Below are 17,517 nucleotides of genomic sequence, written 5' to 3'. Positions count from 1 at the left end.
TATTGTGTGTTGATTTAGTTAGGACTTTGTCTCCCTTTCGTTATCTTCCGCCCCGGGTGGATGACCTGTGGGAGCTAAGTCGAAGATCTCGGTGTCGTCGTGAGTGGTTGATAAACAACGATTGCAGTTTGATTTAGGGAGTCCCAACCCTGTGAAGCTTAACAGACAAAGAAAACGATAGAGACTTCCGGGTATAGGGTGACGACCTTAATGAATCAAGTATTCAGGTGGCAGAGTTTTGAGCTACATAAGCGCTCAAATTCCGGAATACTTATTGCCCCAAAAATATGATCAACCCCAGGTACATTTATTAGGTTTTGATCTGAGGCTATCCTGGTCTGCAGGACCCAACACAAGTATTCATCCTTTCCAATCTGAAAAAGGTGTTGCCGAAAGCTTACCCTCTTCCACACGGATGCTACAGCCGCTATCACTTTTGCAAGAGGGGAATTACAGAGTTCGCCTCTCGACATCTTGTTTGGTAAGCGGAATTTTGACCCAGGCGCCCTAGTGTTGCCTAACCGTTCGGCCGGAGATGTCGGATGCGAGATCTTTAGCTACTTGTATCAATTTGCCGCAGTGTGCTTAGATACAATGGGCTGGCAGCTGAGGCTTGGCAGGATGGGGGAGTTAATTAAGGTCGAGGGAGCAGGAAAGAGTTTGTTATTCGCTATTGGCTTAGTACGGCCTATACATAATAGTGCCATGACGGTTTTGGCAAGGCCTTGAACTTCATATATCCCTTTTTTACTCAATCCAGAATACCGAGAAAGTCAGATTGAATCATTTTGTCGACCTTTCCTTTGGATTTATTATCATAGGTAGTGTTCGAGATCGCCTCTGTGCGGTGAACGCTCGAATGTAGCTAACATCAGTTTTGTCCTCGCGTGGTTGAAGGAGATGCTGCTGCTGGATGGAATGCTTCCGGGGCGCCATGATCCTTCTATTAGGAATAGAATAATCGAGGGCACTGACTGACTGCATCAATCATCGCTCAGTGAGCTATTAATTGCCGCCAATAGCGCTTCCCTTGCATGCAAGGCGGCTAATAAAAGCGCCAGGTAGACGCGCGGAGATGCATTTTGAGTACTGGTGGTACTGGACAAGCTCTAGGGGAATAATCTCTTTCTTATTTCTTTCTTATTTCTTTCCCATGACGACTAGGAACGGGCAAATCAAGAATTTCACTTCGAATTCCGGACCTCAACATCCTGCTGCTCATGGTGTTTCACGATCAGTATTGGAAGTGAACGGAGAAGTGGTGGAACGTGCGGAACCACATATTGGATCACTCCAGTGCGGCACGAAGCCGCTGACGCTGAGTAGGCTCCTATGCCGCTAGCACGGTGGAGGTTCCGTAGCGCGTCATGAGCACCGGGCAAAGGGACGGTTGAGCAACTCAAGCGAACCGCCCTACCTGACTTTGGATAAAGATAGAAGGGAGAAGGTTGTGAAGGTGGCCTCGTTATCCACACATCTGGTCGGAGGACCGACCTGGGTTTTCACGAGCGTAGGCGGGTCCTGGAGTGCCCGTCAAGGGCGCTAGCGCATACCCCGGGGTGATCATCACCACCTGCACCTCACATCTCGGCACAGTGGAACGTGTAACCCGCCTGCTGTCCAAGTCAACCACTGAATTTCCTGTAATTCATAGCGCCTAACAGAACGTAGCAGCAAGGGACAACCCAGCCATACAGACAGCCTGCGGGGAGGATGGCACTACTGGCAAAGACCGTCTGGCGAAAACGCCGCAGGCGCGAAGCGTGGTGGGCCTGCGCCGGGGGAGCATAGGGAGGAAAGGGAGCCCGGACGGTGGAAGAGCCAGGGGAAGCCGGGTCATTTGACGGAAATGGAAGGTCCGAGCGGCTCATTCATTCTGGAAAAAAGAGGGGGGGAGCGAGCCAATGTATCAATGAATAGATACAGTCAACGGTATTAAGACAGCGCTGCCTACACGCGAATTTGCTTCCGAGGTCGAGCAGTCTCAATTTCACTACAGGATTTTAGAATGAATGCTGGGCTGGGCCACCTCAAATGGCGTGAGCCGCATGCGGGGAGACCCGCACGTACGGTTTTCAGGGGGATCCGGCCGGCCGGCGCCCACCCGACTAGAGGGACTGAGAAATTAATCGAGTACAAAACTTATCTTCAAGCTTTACCTTATTTTGATCGTTTAGAGGGCGATCGCGGAGTCACTGAATGAAGTCCTCCCTCCCTTTCTTTCGGAGGTGCTGACCTGCTGCGAGGCAGATATGACTAAGTGACATATTGAATATGGCGACGACTACAGCATGTCGTAGAAGGAGATAAGAGGTGGAGCCAACGACCCACTAAGACTCACGTATCTACAACTACATTCCCGAGTGGCAGTCAAACGGAGGCGTGAATGCAAGATGCCAGCGGAATGATCGACCGGACAGAGGCTAGGGCAGCTTTCTTCCCACCGCGTCCTTCCTTGTGTGTCGGAGATACAAAGCGAGTGCACCGGAAAAGAAGGGGAACTGAATCGATCTATTCCATGGCAAAGCATCCGAAGCATAACTGCACACTCACACGATCTTTGCCGAGAGATAGGAGCATTCGGTGGAACCGGTGAACTACACTTGCTTCTTGATAGATGTGTGGGACAGAGGGCTCGTGGTACCTGCTGCCCGCCCTTCCTCCGCTTTGATAACCGTGTGAACGGAGAGTGGGCAGAGCAAAAGGGAAGGAGGTCCTCATACGGAGTCGCACACTTGAGCAGTGCAGGAGACTGGAGAATGGGTCGAGTAAACTCCCTTAGGGCCGATTAAATCACAGACGAGGAACTTTTCTTTCTTTTTTTCTTTTTGATTTGAAGGGTATGTTCTCAAAAAAGAAAGGCAGAGGTAAATACTTCGAAGAGGCGGCTCGGTAGGGATGGAATGGTCAATAGTCAAGTCAAGGATGACTTCTTTGTTGGCGAAACGATGGGGGAGAGAAAGCACGCCAGTGATTCTCTGAGCCGGTCTTCATTTCCAACGCCTCGGGAAACAGGTCGAGATAGATGACAGCACCTTTTTATCCTCTTCCTTACCGGGAAGGCGCACTTCTCTTCTTCTTCTGGCCTTCACCTCCTGCCCGGCCCGGAAATAGAACCCAGCCCCCTTTCTGATCCATTCATTTCTGCAAGCAGGCGGGATCCAGAGCTAAGCCCCCCTCCTATTCGAAGCCGGGTGTGGCCTCGCCCTTTTGCTCTTCCTTCGGTTTGGCTCCACGAAGGCGCCGCCTAGACTAGGAGCCCCACTCATATTCAAAAGGCGCCGAGCTTTCAAGACGATGATAATAATTAGTCAACTTTTTCCAATATCATGGAATAGCATGGCCCGGGGCTAAGGTAACTCCAGTGGGAGAGCCGTGTTATGGGTGACCTTATTGCACGGTTCAGAGAGCACTTGTGTATGTGATGCAAGTGAACGTGTACGAAAAAGCTGTCGTAAAGTTTCGTTGTTCGTTCCGTCGTTGACCCTATCTATGTTTCTACGATGGCCCAAGAACACGCTCATTCTTCAGCCGTAGAGAGACTTTTGAATTGTGAGGTACCATTACGAGCTCAATATATAAGAGTGTTATTCTGTGAAATAACTCGAATTTCAAATCATTCACTTGCTTCAACTACTCATGCTATGGATGTGGGAGCATCAACTCCGTTCCTTTGGGCTTTTGAGGAGCGGGAGAAATTGTTGGAATTCTATGAAAGAGTCCCGGGAGCCAGGATGCATGCCAGTTTCATACGACCTGGTGGAGTGGCACAAGATCTGCCTCTTGGCTTATGTCGAGATATTGATTCCTCCACACAACAATTTGCTTCTCGTATCGACGAATTAGAAGAGATGTCAACCGGCAACCGTATCTGGAAACAACGATTAGTGGATATTGGTACTGTCACTGCACAGCAAGCAAAGGATTGGGGATTCAGTGGTGTAATGTTAAGAGGTCGTGCGACATGAAGACATTGATAGCAATATGGGGGAAGTTCCCATCAGGCAACAACGGTTCTGCCTGACCCTACAAAAGCATGCATATGTTGTCAGTGAAGATTTTGTGTGAAGCCTTGGAGACGACGTACCCGGGGCTAGGGTGAGCTGAGGGGGGACAGCGTAAGTGAGCGAATGTGTGTAAGCCCAGTCAAAGATTCCTATTCTAGTCGAGGCGGGCCATCAACCTTCGAATGGTGTTGGTCCTACGGACCGTGAACGGATTCGCCTCTGGCCTCTGGGCACGTCGGAACCGCATGAGTTCACCGGGGTGGAGCACGGTCCGCCAAAATCGGCATAGGTTAGGTGCTATTGATGGAACATGGTAAGCCCATCTTTCTCCATATGAAAGTGCTGCGGGCACATAGAGATGTGGGTAGAGGAAGTCTCAAAAAGCGAAGGCCGAGCTGTAGGTCACGTGACCTGCACCGAAAAGGTGGCTGACTGGGCTTTCTCCTGGATCAAAGCGGATCAGCTCGCCAAATTCGTCGATCGAATCGGGCGCCCCGGAACGTCGAATGAAAGTGGTCTTTCTACAACCCTATTTATATGATTTTTAGGGCCCCTTTCCCCCTATCCCTCCCTTATGTTTAGGAGCGGGATCTGCCCAAGAACGACCTGTGGTGGTACGGAAGGCACGGACTCCGCAAGCGTCCCGCACCCTCTGAGAAAGAAACTCCTCAACCACCACAAGATAAAGAAGTATGACGCTCTGTGTCTGACTCTATTGGTCATAGTTCCTTGCTGTTGCGGCCGGTGCTCGTTTGCGCGCGTGTGAACCACCAGATCATAAGGAAAGATGCCTCTCGGGGCATCTGAGAATGATTCGAGCCGTATGAAGGGAAACTCCCACGTACAGTTTGTTTTGGGGGGGAAGGAGCCCGACAGGGTCCCCCCACTGACTTGGCCCGGGCCTAAGTGAAAGTGCAAAAGTGAAGTGGTGGGCCTACCCATCCCAACCTGGGGTATGCTGGGATTCACGAAGAGCAGCACCTTACGATGTTCATGACCAATCGGATCTTGACGTACCAGTAGGTACCAGAGGAGATCGCTATGATCGTTACTGTATCCGTATTGAAGAGATGCGACAAAGTGTTCGGATCATTGTGCAATGTCCTAATCAAATGCCTAGTGGCATGATCAAAGCCGATGATCGTAAGCTATGTCCTCCATCACGATCTCGAATGAAACTATCCATGGAATCGTGCGCCGTGTGAAACGTAGATCATCGCCGTTCTTAACCGAGACTCAGGTTAAGCTCCGTCTCGGAACCGCCGTGGGGTTAGGAGTAAAGCATCCCGAGGTTGGCGCATCTCGTTGGGCGTGGAGAAGCATTGGGAACCCCAATATCTTTCTTCGGAGCAGTTTCTTTTCCCGTCCCCTCGCCCCGGCATAGCGCTTCGCTTCCGGTTCTTCGGAGGAATCAACTGGCTTCTCCCTTCTTCATTGATCCGGGGGAAAGGGAACCGTCTACCAGTTGGGAAGCTAGACATCAAGGTTGTGGCTTGATGAGGATAACTAAGCTGACACGCCGGAGTTGGCTGCTGGCACAACAGGGTGGTGCCTTACCGCACCGCAGGCGCACGCGCGGTAGCGTTCGTGGTGGTGCTTCAGGATTCCAATGTACTGCGTCCAGGATCAGAACGAGCTTGCCGGCGGACCACTGCCGTCCCATTCTTTAGTGAGCTGGAGCGCTGCCATCTTATCCACGGAAAACGCGTCAAGCTATCGCTTCGGGTCGAAGCACTAAAAGAAAAGGACCGGGAAACGCGGCGGCATAGGAACCACGGGAACCCAGGAGGGAGAAAGACGATGTACGGGATACGGGATCCTCGCAGTAGGCTGGGCCAAAATCCAGCCGAGAGAGGGCAGCCTTTAGAAGCAACAGGTTGGGAAACCAAGAGAAGGCTTCGCCTTTTCTTATCTTCTTCCCGGCACAAAAAGAGGGATTAGCATTATTGACCCCATGAGAAAGCACTAACACCTTCCTCATCGGGGCTCCGCGCACTGGGAAAAGGCTTCCGCGACAGGAAACCGGCTACTAGTTAGGAAGTGAACATAAGGTATCAAGAGGTCCCTCACAGTCAGGTGCAATGCAATTGCCCCCTATTAGTCAAGTACCCCTCTTCCTATTTAGTTTAGGGGTTAAGGCGAGAAATGGCTTGATGAACCCTTCCGTTCACCACGCACCGGCCCCATTCACTTGCAACTCGTAGAGGCTGTAAGTAAACAGTGCCCCACTAAATTCAAAGTGACGGTGGGGTTGAAAGACGAGAGTGCCTACCTCCGCGCCGAGAGTGCCCGCCCTTTCTGTCAAGTAGGCTACTTTTTCCGGAACGCAGTCCGGAATAAGCGTTCCTGTGTATATAGATATCTTCGATGCTGTCATTTCGACATGTCCGCTTCAACCCCTCTTTCGCCTCCCAAAAAGCAAAGTTGGCTTGACGAGCGCAGATGAGGAAGCGAGAGCAATAAAACCAAGAATCTCTTTCTTTTCTTTCCAAATACTTTATGAAGTTAAGGGGCAAAGAGAAGCGCTTTCGCTACTGAGAAAGCGAATGGTCAGCGCGAGGGTTCGACGACTTAGCCGAGCGTTAGCGACGCGTCATTCTCATAGCGAGGCGCTTCGAGTTAGCGAAGCGCTGTAGTAGCGTCGGAGACTATGTGCTATAATGCTGAACTAAGGACGTTCCGCCTTATCTATAGAAGCAGTCGACTGAGTTCTGAACGAATGGGATCCTTGGTGGGTAATGGCTCAATCTATAGATGGAAAGCCTTATGATGGGAAACTACCACGTTAGGTTTGGAGAGAGATGGGACCCGTTATAGTTTAGGGGGAGCAGATGCAAGCTTTTTCTTTCCATAGCCGGCCAAATGACTACCGGATCATCGGTCTACTCTACCTCAATTCACCATTTCGAACTTTATACAGAAGGTTTTTCCGTACCAGCTCCTTCTACCTATACCGCAGTTGAAGCACCTAAAGGTGAATTTGGTATCTTTCTTGTCAGTAATGGGAGTAATCGTCCCTACCGTTGTAAAATAAGAGCACCTGGCTTTGCCCATTCACAAGGACTCGATTCTATGTCCAAACATCACATGCCAGCAGATGTAGTCACCATCATAGGTACTCAAGATATTGTGTTTGGAGAGGTAGATAGATAGGACGTAGTCTTGCTCGATCAGGACCCTAGCTTTATTGCGAGCCAAAACTGCCTGAAAGAAGCAAAATGGAAAAGGATGCAAAATGCAATGGGATTCCTGATCCAATAAGAAATCCCAATTCGGAGTTTGTTTGGATCAAATTCCTATGTTATACTATTCCATTCTCGATGATGAATCGATTTGATAGATCAGATATTGTTATTCCAAATATTGATCCGATTCAGTATCATCAGAATGACAAAAGCTGACATAGTTACTAGTGGTTCGAGGAGAAATCCTTTCAATCATCAACGCCCTTTTCTACTAAAACTGCTATTCGTGATACCGGTCAAATCGACTATTCTCATCAACTTTGAGTCTCTTCCCTCTCGTATGACTGTCAAAGTGGAGTTCCTTCTCTAAAAGAAGAGCTGGTCTAGAGTGTGATTCGGATCAAAACAAATGGATGAGCCTCGTTTTGCTTCAGCAAGTGTACGCTGCACTAAGGAGTCGAGTCGACTTATCCGAACTTTCCTACCAAGTTCGAGCTCAGTGAAAGCATTCTTTTGGCAAAATCTTGTGAGCCTATACTCGAGAGAGTATCCTAGCTTATTATTTCTAAGGGCAAAATCATTATTAAGCTCGTTAATGCAATCAACCAAAACATTGATAGGGACCTTTTTTCTAAGGTTTTCATTAAAAGCGACATAGTCCGAAGATTCAAAACGTCTAATTTCCTCTTGATCATAGAGGATTGCTTCTATGGGTGGACGACCGGCGTCCACCCTATAGTGTGCAAAGATTTCTTTGGCTTCTCTTATGATAAATCTAAATTCATGATCCAAAAAGATAGTAGTGGCGCGCTTAACAGAAGAGTGCTCAATATTAGAGAATCCTAAGAAAATTCTCTGTATGCAAGGGTGCATATGCATAAATTGTCTTTCAAGTTCAACCACAAGCATAGATATAGCATCCGCAAGACTACTAGTTCTATGAAGAATAGAACAACCCATGGAAGGTAAGGCACCGGCACAAGTAAAGAAATCTTGGATAACACCCTTGCCAATGATGTTACCACTACCGATTCGAAACTTTTTAGTATGCAAGATAGGGGGTTCATCGGCCGGAGCCTCGGGGTTTTCTGTGTTATCATTATTGTCCATATCGACGATAATCTCCCCAATTTCAGACATAGCGGCAACAAAAGCAAGGCGGAAGAAAGCGAACAAAAAAGGGAAAGGAGGAGATTGGGAAAGAGAGGGCAAATAAAATGGCAAGGGTGAAGTGGGGGAGAGGAAAACGAGAGGAAATGGCAAAGAATGTAGTGCGAGAGATAGGGATTGCGATGGGTACTTGGTATTATTGACTTGCTTGCGTGAGCCTCCCCGGAAACGGCGCCAGAAATTCTTCTTGCTACCTCTTGAGCACTGCGTTGGATTTCCCTGAAGAGGAGAGGATGATGCAGCAAAGTAGCGTAAGTATTTCCCTCAGTTTTTTAGAACCAAGGTATCAATCCAGTAGGAGACCACGCACAAGTCCCTCGTACCTACACAAAACGATAGCAACTCGCAACCAACGCTTAGAGGTTGTCAATCCCTTCACGGTCACTTACGAGAGTGAGATCTGATAGAGATAATATTTTTGGTATTTTTGATAGATAGATGCAAAGTCAAAAGTAAAAGGCAAAGTAAAACAAAGCAAGTAAATAAAGTGATAGAGATTTATATGATGAGAATAGACCCGGGGGCCATAGGTTTCACTAGTGGCTTCTCTCAAGAGCATAAGTATTCTACGGTGGGTGAACAAATTACTGTTGAGCAATTGACAGAATTGAGCATAGTTATGAGTATATCTAGGCATCACGTCCGAGACAAGTAGATCGAAACGATTCTGCATCTACTACTATTACTCCACTCATCGACCGCTATCCAGCATGCATCCAGAGTATTAAGTTAAAAATAGAGTAACACCTTAAGCAAGATGACATGATGTAGAGGGATAAATTCATGCAATATGATAAAAACCCCATCTTGTTATCCTCGATGGCAACAATACAATACGTGCCTTGCAACCCTTTCTGTCACTGGGTAACGCCACCGCAAGATTGAACCCAAAGCTAAGCACTTCTCCCATTGCAAGAACTACCAATCTAGTTGGCCAAACCAAAAAGCATAATTCGAAGAGACTTGCAAAGATAACTCAATCATACATAAAAGAATTCAGAGAAGAATCAAATATTTTCCATAGATAATAGTGGATCATAAACCCACAATTCATCGGTCTCAACAAACACACTGCAAAAAGAAGATTACATTGAATAGATCTCACGAGAGAGGGGGGAACATTGTATTGAGATCCAAAAAGAGAGAAGAAGCCATCTAGCTATTAGCTATGGACCCGAAGGTCTGAAGTAAACTACTCACACTTCATCGGAGGGGCTATGGTGATGATGTAGAAGCCCTCCATGGTGGATGCCCCCTCCGGCGGAGCTCCGGAACAGGCCCCAAGATGGTATCTCATGGATATAGAAGGTTGCGACGGTGGAATTAGGTTTTTGGCTCCTGTTCTGATCATACGGGGATACGTAGGTATATATAGGAGGAAGGAGTACGTCGGTGGAGCGTCAGGGGGCCCACGAGGTAGGGGGCGCGCCCAGGGGGGGGAGCCTTCCACCCTTGTGACCGCCTTTGGCACTGCTTGTAGTAGGGTCCAAGTCTCCTAGATCACATTCGGTTGGAAAATCACGTTCCCGAAGGTTTCATTCCGTTTGGACTCCATTTCTTCGAAACACTGAAATAGGCAAAAAACAGCAATTCTGGGCTGGGCCTCCGGTTAATAGGTTAGTCCCAAAAGTAATATAAAAGAGGAAAATAAAGCCCAATATAGTCCAAAACAGTAGATAAAGTAGCATGGAGCAATCAAAAATTATAGATACGTTGGAGACGTATCACCGCCGCCTCGCCGCAGCCGCCCAGCGCCGCCCTGCACCTCAACCTCTACCGCAGCTCACCTGCGTCATCCCCGCATCGCCACGGGTCACCAGCCACCGAATCCGTCGATCCGGCCGCCGGCGCCCGTCTCCGGCCCTCCCCGTCGCCCGTCGGGCCGCCCGCCGCCGGCGAGCCTCGAGCTCCCGCCTGGACGCCGTCGTCCCGGTGCAACCCGATCCACCCATTCAAACGGCCAGGCCGCACCACTCCGTCCAGCTACACCGCGTCGTCCCGTTTCCCCAAGGTCCAAATTATCTGTCCCTGGATTGTGTTAGCATGTGTGCATGTTTGCATGGTCATAACTTTGTGCATATTGCTGCGTGTATGATATGTCAAAATTTTCATCCCGTGATGCTCTACACACTAGTGTAATTTGCATTCATGTTACTGTTCATATTGATGCCTTAATCTTGATTGCAAAACTGCTAAGTGATATTAACTGCTGAAATATACTGCATGTTAACATCATGTATGCATCTTGTGAGTGTTGTAACTTTGTCCCTGTTGATCCTATGGTGATGATCTTGATATTCAAATGTTTAGCTCTGAATGATCTACATGTTGGTGTGCTTCTCATTCATGTTAGGGTGCATCTTGACATGTTAATCCCTGTTGCAAAAGTGCTTGATGATGTTAAATGCTGAAAACTTTTATAACTTGTCATTTTGGCATTTTTATATCTTTTTATGTGATTTTCTCTTGAGCATCATGTCAATATGTTTTAGGAGCATAATCATGCCATATTGGCATTAATGTAATCCGTTTATTTTGATATGCCCTTTAGTGAGTGCCACAAGCTTGTGAAGTGGGCTACTTGCTGTTAATGTTCTGTAAAGTCCAAATCTGTTATATCATGTTGCTATGTTTTCTTGATGCTACCATCTAATACGTGCATAATCTGGAGATGCTTAGTTGACAAGTATTGATGTCCATGTTGTGCTCTATCATGCCGTGCAATTTTATGCCTTATATAAGTCCTGTAGCATATATTTTCATTGCCATGAACTTGCCTATATGATGTTCCAGTTTACTGTTTACTTCATGATGCCATGTTGTGAGCTTGATATTAGTTAATCTATACCTGTTTTCTAGATGCTACAATTGCATGATTTGAAGCATACTATGAGTACTCTGTTCACATGCCATGGTTGATAATTTTGGACTTCAGATGACCTCTGTTCTAAGCTTGCAAACATGCTATGATAATGTTGCTATTTTGCACTTGCTGAAACTGTTACAACTTTCAAACTTGTCTTGATGGTTCCCACTAATTCATGAGCTATATTGTCGGTGTACAAAAGTACAGGCTCTTTTGTACCCCTTACCTGTGCATGGGCAGTTGTAGCCACGCCTATGGCCGGGCCCGGCAGGGTAGCATAAGATAAAACACGAAGATTACCAAGACAGATACTCGAAGAACAAGGAGCAGAAGGCGAGCTGGACCTCCCCCGACAACATCCTTGCCGGGGCAACCCACGTAGCACCAGCAAGCCCATCACCCTTGAGGTTGAGAATTCTAACACCATCGACAACATTAAGACCAAGATTTGGGAACACATGCGTGGTAGCATGCAGATGTTCATAGAGATTGATAGCCTGCGGGTCTGAAGGAAATATGCCCTAGAGGCAATAATAAAGTTATTATACCTCATATCATGATAAATGTTTATTATTCATGCTAGAATTGTATTAACGGGAAACATAATACATGTGTGAATACATAGACAAACATAGTGTCACTAGTATGCCTCTACTTGACTAGCTCATTGATCAAAGATGGTTGAGTTTCCTAACCATAGATATGAGCTATCATTTGATCAATGTGATCACATCATTAGAAGAATGATGTGATTGATTTGACCCATTCCGTTAGCTTAGCACTTGATCGTTTAGTATGTTGCTATTGCTTTCTTCATGACTTATACATGTTCCTACGACTATGAGATTATGTAACTCCCGCTTACCGGAGGAACACTTTGTGTGCAACCAAACGTCACAACATAACTGGGTGATTATAAAGGTGCACTACAGGTGTAACACCCCGAATCTGATGCGCCAGGTGTCCTCCAGTTATTAACCGTAGTTGCCATGTCTGTCGGCGTTCTGGGAACGGGGGTCCCCAGACTTGCCTGCCCGCGGCCCGCGGCATGGCTCAAGCGGGGGCCCAGTACGGCCCACCTTCATCAGCACAAGACTTAAGACCCTCGCGAGGGGCCAAGCCTCGCGGGGCGGACAACGCAAGACTTCCTCGAGAACGGCCTCGCCAGGTAGGCTCGCGAGGAGGCGGAGCGATCAAGGCAGGGTACCTTGCGAGGTGCTCATGACGCAAGCCATGACGATCGCGACCAGGCATGCGCCAGGCAGGCGTCGGCCTGCGCAGTGTCCTTGTTTATTCTTTGGTGCAAAGGGGCAAGTACAGGCGTGGAGTACCGAGGCATCAGGCAAAGGTTGCCATTTCAGTGCAACGAGACCAAGACTAGCAGAGCGGCAGGATGGAGGTCACCGTGGAGCCCAAGACGGCGTCATCGCTAGTGCTTTTGGCAGACGAAGATCAACTTTAGTCAGGATAACTTGTACTAGATGTTCCCCTTCAAAATGGCCGTTGTTGGCGCCCTTCCCGCTTAATATTTGGGAAGAGGACCAAGGCCTCTATAAATAGGACTAGCCACCACAGAGGAAAGACGGATTCATCGAGTGCTCATTAGAGAGAAAGGCGATCGAACTCACCCAAGCAGTTCATCGCATCAGCTCAAGAACACCTCTCGCGAGGCTATTCTTCCCCTGTACTGTTCATCATCAGCCTCTGAGGCAATCCACCACACCACACACTAGAGTAGGGTATTACACCACAACGGCGGCCCGAACCAGTATAAACCTTGTGTCCCTCGTGTTGTTCATCGTTCTAGCCCAGATTCTCGCAAGGCGATTGGACGTAGATCGGTAGGGGAGAGATCTTCATGCGCACCCCAGAGTTTGAACCTTAAGGGTCTGTCGGAACCCAACATACGACATTTGGCGCGCCAGGTAGGGGTGTGCCGGAGCTCTCCCTTCCGTCAACCCGTTCCCCATCAGCACCACGCTCTGCCCTCATGGAGGCCAACGCACCGCCTGCTCCGGCTGTCGATGGCGGTGCGGAAACAAGGGGGCTCCGAGCCCTGGCCCCCGCCTTGCAACAGGTGCGGTGGCCGAACAAGTTCAAGCCGGACTTGCCGCCGCGCTACGACAACGCGGACTTCCCGCTGGCCTTCCCGCTGGCATATGAAGAAGCCGTCCTCAAGGCCGGAGGCGACGACAAGGTCATGGCAAACTGGCTGCCCATGGCCCTCACCGGCGTCCCGCGCATGTGGCTGCTCCACTTGCCAGCGGCTTCTGTGGCCTCCTAGGAGGAGTTGCGCAACCTCTTCCTCGCCCATCATGCTGCGCCGGCACCCCCAGTCGTCGTAGCCATCCTGGGCGGATCCCAGGCACCACCTTCGAGCCGCCACGTCAAGCTGTTCGTCCGCCAGATCAGAGCCATCCTCAAGCGCCATGAAGCCCCCCCCGGGCTGGGTGGCACCCAAGGCTGATTTGACCTTCAGCTCAGATGATCACCCCTCCAACACCGCCTGTTCGGGCGTGCTCTCGATGCTATGCACCCCCACCATCTGCTAGGTGGCTGTCACTAGGACCCTCATTGACGGTGGTGCCGGCCTCAACGTGCTCTCGATGGAGGCCTTCAGCCTCCTCCACGTGCCGCTAGAGAGGCTCCATCCCAGCAGGCCCTTCTCGGGCTTTGGAGGCAGTTCCACCAGCTCCCTGGGGCAGATCCGCCTCCCGGTGACCTTCGGCACCCACGAAAACTCCCGCACGGAGCTGGTCGACTTTGACATCGTCCCCATCGTCCTCCCGTACAACATCATCCTCGGCTACCCAGCCTTGGCCCAGTTCATGACAGCGACTCACCTGGCGTACAACCTCATGAAGATGCCCGGGAGCAGTGGCGTCCTTACCGTGTCCGGAGACACAAGGGATGCATTGCAGGCGCTCAAGCTCGCTTTCAAGACGGCCGCGGTGGCGCAGCCCGCTAGCGCAGATACCCTCGAGCCCAAGGGGGCTGCACCGGCCAAGAAGAAGCAGCTATTCACCCAAGACAAGGCGGAGACCAAGCAGGTACCGGTCGACGAGGATGGATCCTCTGGCGCCACCTTCACCATAGGCGCCAACCTCGATCCTGAGCAGGAAGAGGCCTTGGTGAAGTTCCTGTGCGCAAACAAGGAGGTGTTTGCATGGGAACCTGATCAGCTGGTAGGGGTCCCAAGAGATGTGATTGAACATCATCTCAACGTGTGCCCCGTGAAGCAGAAGGCAAGGCGACAATCCACTGAAAAGCAAGCCTTCATCGTCCAAGAAACCCGCAAGTTAGAGGCAGCAAGCGTCATTCGCGAGGTTCGCTATCCTGAATGGTTGGTCAACCCTGTCGTTGTCCCAAAAAAGGGAGGAAAGGAACACATGTGTGTCGACTTCACCAACCTCAACAAGGACTGCCCACAAGATCCATTCCCGCTCCCTCGCATCGACCAGATCGTCGATTCTACCGCCGAGTGTGACCTATTGTGCTTCCTGGATGCCTTCTCTCGGGCTATCACCAGATCAAGATGGCGGTAGAAGATGTGGAGAAAATGGCCTTCCTGACCCCGTGTGGAGTATACTGCTATACCTGCATGCCATTCGGGTTGCACAACACAGGCGCAACCTTTCAGCGACTGATGCACATCGCCTTGGGCTGGCATCTCGGGAGAAACACCGAGGCCTACGTCGATGACATTGTGGTGAAGTCTCGGGAGGCGAAAACCCTGATACAGGACCTGGAAGAAACCTTCGCGAGCCTCTGTGAAGTGGATTTGCGGCTCAACCCGAAGAAGTGCGTATTTGGAGTTCCCTCGGGCAAGCTTTTGGGCTTCCTAGTATTCCATAGGGGCATCGAGGCTAACCCGGAGAAGGTCAAAGCAGTCGAAGACATGAGTCCGCCGAAGACCCTCAGAGAAATGCAGAAGCTCACCGAGCGAGTAACCGCGTTGGGACGCTTCATCTCCAAGCTGGGAGAGTGAGCGCTTCCCTTCTTCAAGCTGATGAAGAAGAAGGGCCCGTTCGAATGGACGGAAGAGGCCGACAAGGCATTCCAAGATCTCAAGAAGTACCTTACCAGCCCTCCGGTGATGGTAGCTCTGCGCCCTCGGGAGCCCTTGGTGCTCTACCTTGCAGCCACACCCTACTCCGCCAGCGCAGCCCTGGTGGCGGTTAGGGAGGAGCGCCGGGCCAAGGTCGCTGTCGGTGTCAAAACCGGTGGATCTCGGGTAGGGGGTCCTGAACTGTGCGTCTAGGCGGATGGTAACAGGAGACAAGGGACATGATGTTTTACCCAGGTTCGGGCCCTCTTGATGGAGGTAAAACCCTACGTCCTGCTTGATTAATATTGATGATGTGTGTTACAAGAGTGGATCTACCACGAGATCAAGGAGGCTAAACCCTAGAAGCTAGCCTATGGTATGATTGTTGTTCGTCCTAAGGACTAAAGCCATCCGGTTTATATAGACACTGGAGAGGGCTAGGGTTACACAAAGTCGGTTACAATGGTAGGAGATCTACATATCCGTATCGCCAAGCTTGCCTTCCACGCTAAGGAAAGTCCCATCCAGACACGGGACGAAGTCTTCAATCTTCTATCTTCATAGTCTTGGAGTCCGGCCGATGATGATAGTTCAGCTATCCGGACACCCCCTAGTCCGGAACTCCCTCAGTAGCCCCCGAACCGGGATTCAGCGACGACGAGTCCGACGCGTATATTGTCTTCGGCGTTGCAAGGCGGGTTCTCCTTCAAACTTCATGTTCCTGTCGAATAGTGTCCGGCTTCCTTATAAATGTTGCGCTCCTTGGCTTCTACGCCCAATAATGGCCTTCTTCCACGTGTCGTATGAAAAGCTAGGGTATTTTTACATTTTACCCCCTAGCCGTGCGAATGAGCCGCCTATAAGAAAGGCGAAGATCTAGATCCAGCTCACACCATCCTCCATCCGCAAGTCCTCATCGAAGCGCCTCTGACAGAAACCCATTCCATCATGGATAGTCGACGCGGCTCCTCCTCTCGCGCTCCCAGCCCTAAGCCAGGAGATTGGGGGAGATGCTCCGTTCCACACAGCGAGCTAGTGGCGCTCCAAACCGAGGGATATCTTCCCCCAGCTTTCATGGTTCCGGTTCGAGCCGGATTGGCCACCTTCAAGGGCGGAAAGCAGGCGGAGAGCGTCCCCAACCCTTCCAAAGGAGAGCGGGTATGCTTCGTCCCTTATCTAATACGGGGACTCAGATTTCCCATACACCCGTTTCTCTGGGGGCTCCTGGAGTTCTACGGACTCCAGCTTCACCACCTCACACCTGCCTCCATTTTGCACATCGCAGGCTTTGTAGCTCTTTGCGAGCTGTTCCTGGGCATCGAGCCCCATTTTGCGCTATGGAAGAGATTGTTTTGCCTCGTACCCCGTTCCTATGAGGGGTCGATATATCAAGTGGGCGGAGCCGAAATATGGCGCATCGCTGGGACCAGATATCTATCCGGCACCCCGAAGAAGGCGTCCGAAGACTGGCCTTCGGAATGGTTCTACATGGAGGACGCTCCTCTGCCGGATCTAGTTCGGATCGGCCTCCCGGAGTTCAACAATGCTCCTTTGAAGAAACGCCTGAGTTGGCGCCCGCGGAGCCCTGAACGGGAGGAGGACGGGAGCGTCCATTATCTGATGGGCCGGATTAGGTTACTGGCCCACTCCGGATTGACCATGATTGGAATCATGGCCACGTGCATTATGCGAGGGGTGCAGCCACTCCAATATAGGGGCCACCCTATGTGGGATTTCAACGGGGAAGACGACGCCACCCGTCATGACCGTAAAGTGCCGAGCTTGGCAGCCGATCTGGCAAAGATCCTGTGCGGCTTGTACAAGGGGGAGGAAGAGGACTTTCTCCGCACGAATCCATTGAACGGATTCTCCATGAATAACCCTCGGAGCTGGGTAAGCGGACGTTTTATCTACCTGATCCATACTTCCAAAGTCAAGTATTTTACTTTGTGATTTCGACGCAGGAGCTGCGCCGGGATGTGGAGGGCATACGAAGCCTAACTCCACAGCCCGAGGATCCGGAACGATCCCTTGATCCGACCTCCAAAGAGGATCCAGACATAAAGGTGGAGCTGATTGACGGGGTGTTCCACCAACTTAGCATGGACAATGCTCTAGTCGCCATTACGGCTGACTACCCCGGCTTGATTCCGGCCTCCCAGGTGACTACGACCAAGGTCTTAACACCATCATTTGATCCGTGCTCAATTCTGACCATCCTATACTGATGGTGCACCAGCA

At 50.3% G+C, this 17,517-nt stretch overlaps 1 protein-coding gene and 2 pseudogenes across 1 annotated transcript; 1 reads left to right on the top strand and 2 right to left on the bottom strand.

The window, feature by feature from the left end:
- LOC119350322 overlaps positions 1-2,050 on the bottom strand; it is a 3,250-nt pseudogene extending 1,200 nt beyond the window's left edge.
- Positions 2,051-2,090: 40 nt separating this feature from the next.
- On the bottom strand, positions 2,091-2,742 carry LOC119330314 (annotated as a pseudogene).
- Positions 2,743-2,903: 161 nt separating this feature from the next.
- Positions 2,904-4,157, top strand: LOC119330324 (NADH dehydrogenase [ubiquinone] iron-sulfur protein 2-like). The gene has a single exon (XM_037603431.1). The coding sequence runs from the start codon at positions 3,504-3,506 to the stop codon at positions 3,966-3,968; it is 465 nt and encodes a 154-aa protein (XP_037459328.1). The 5' UTR covers positions 2,904-3,503; the 3' UTR covers positions 3,969-4,157.
- The last annotated feature ends 13,360 nt before the right edge of the window (positions 4,158-17,517 follow it).

The sequence above is a fragment of the Triticum dicoccoides genome, chromosome 1B (assembly GCF_002162155.2).
Source record: "Triticum dicoccoides isolate Atlit2015 ecotype Zavitan chromosome 1B, WEW_v2.0, whole genome shotgun sequence".
NCBI classification, from domain to species: Eukaryota; Viridiplantae; Streptophyta; class Magnoliopsida; order Poales; family Poaceae; genus Triticum; species Triticum dicoccoides.
Note: the sequence above shows the minus strand (reverse complement) of the source record. Positions and strands in the feature narration are given on the sequence as shown.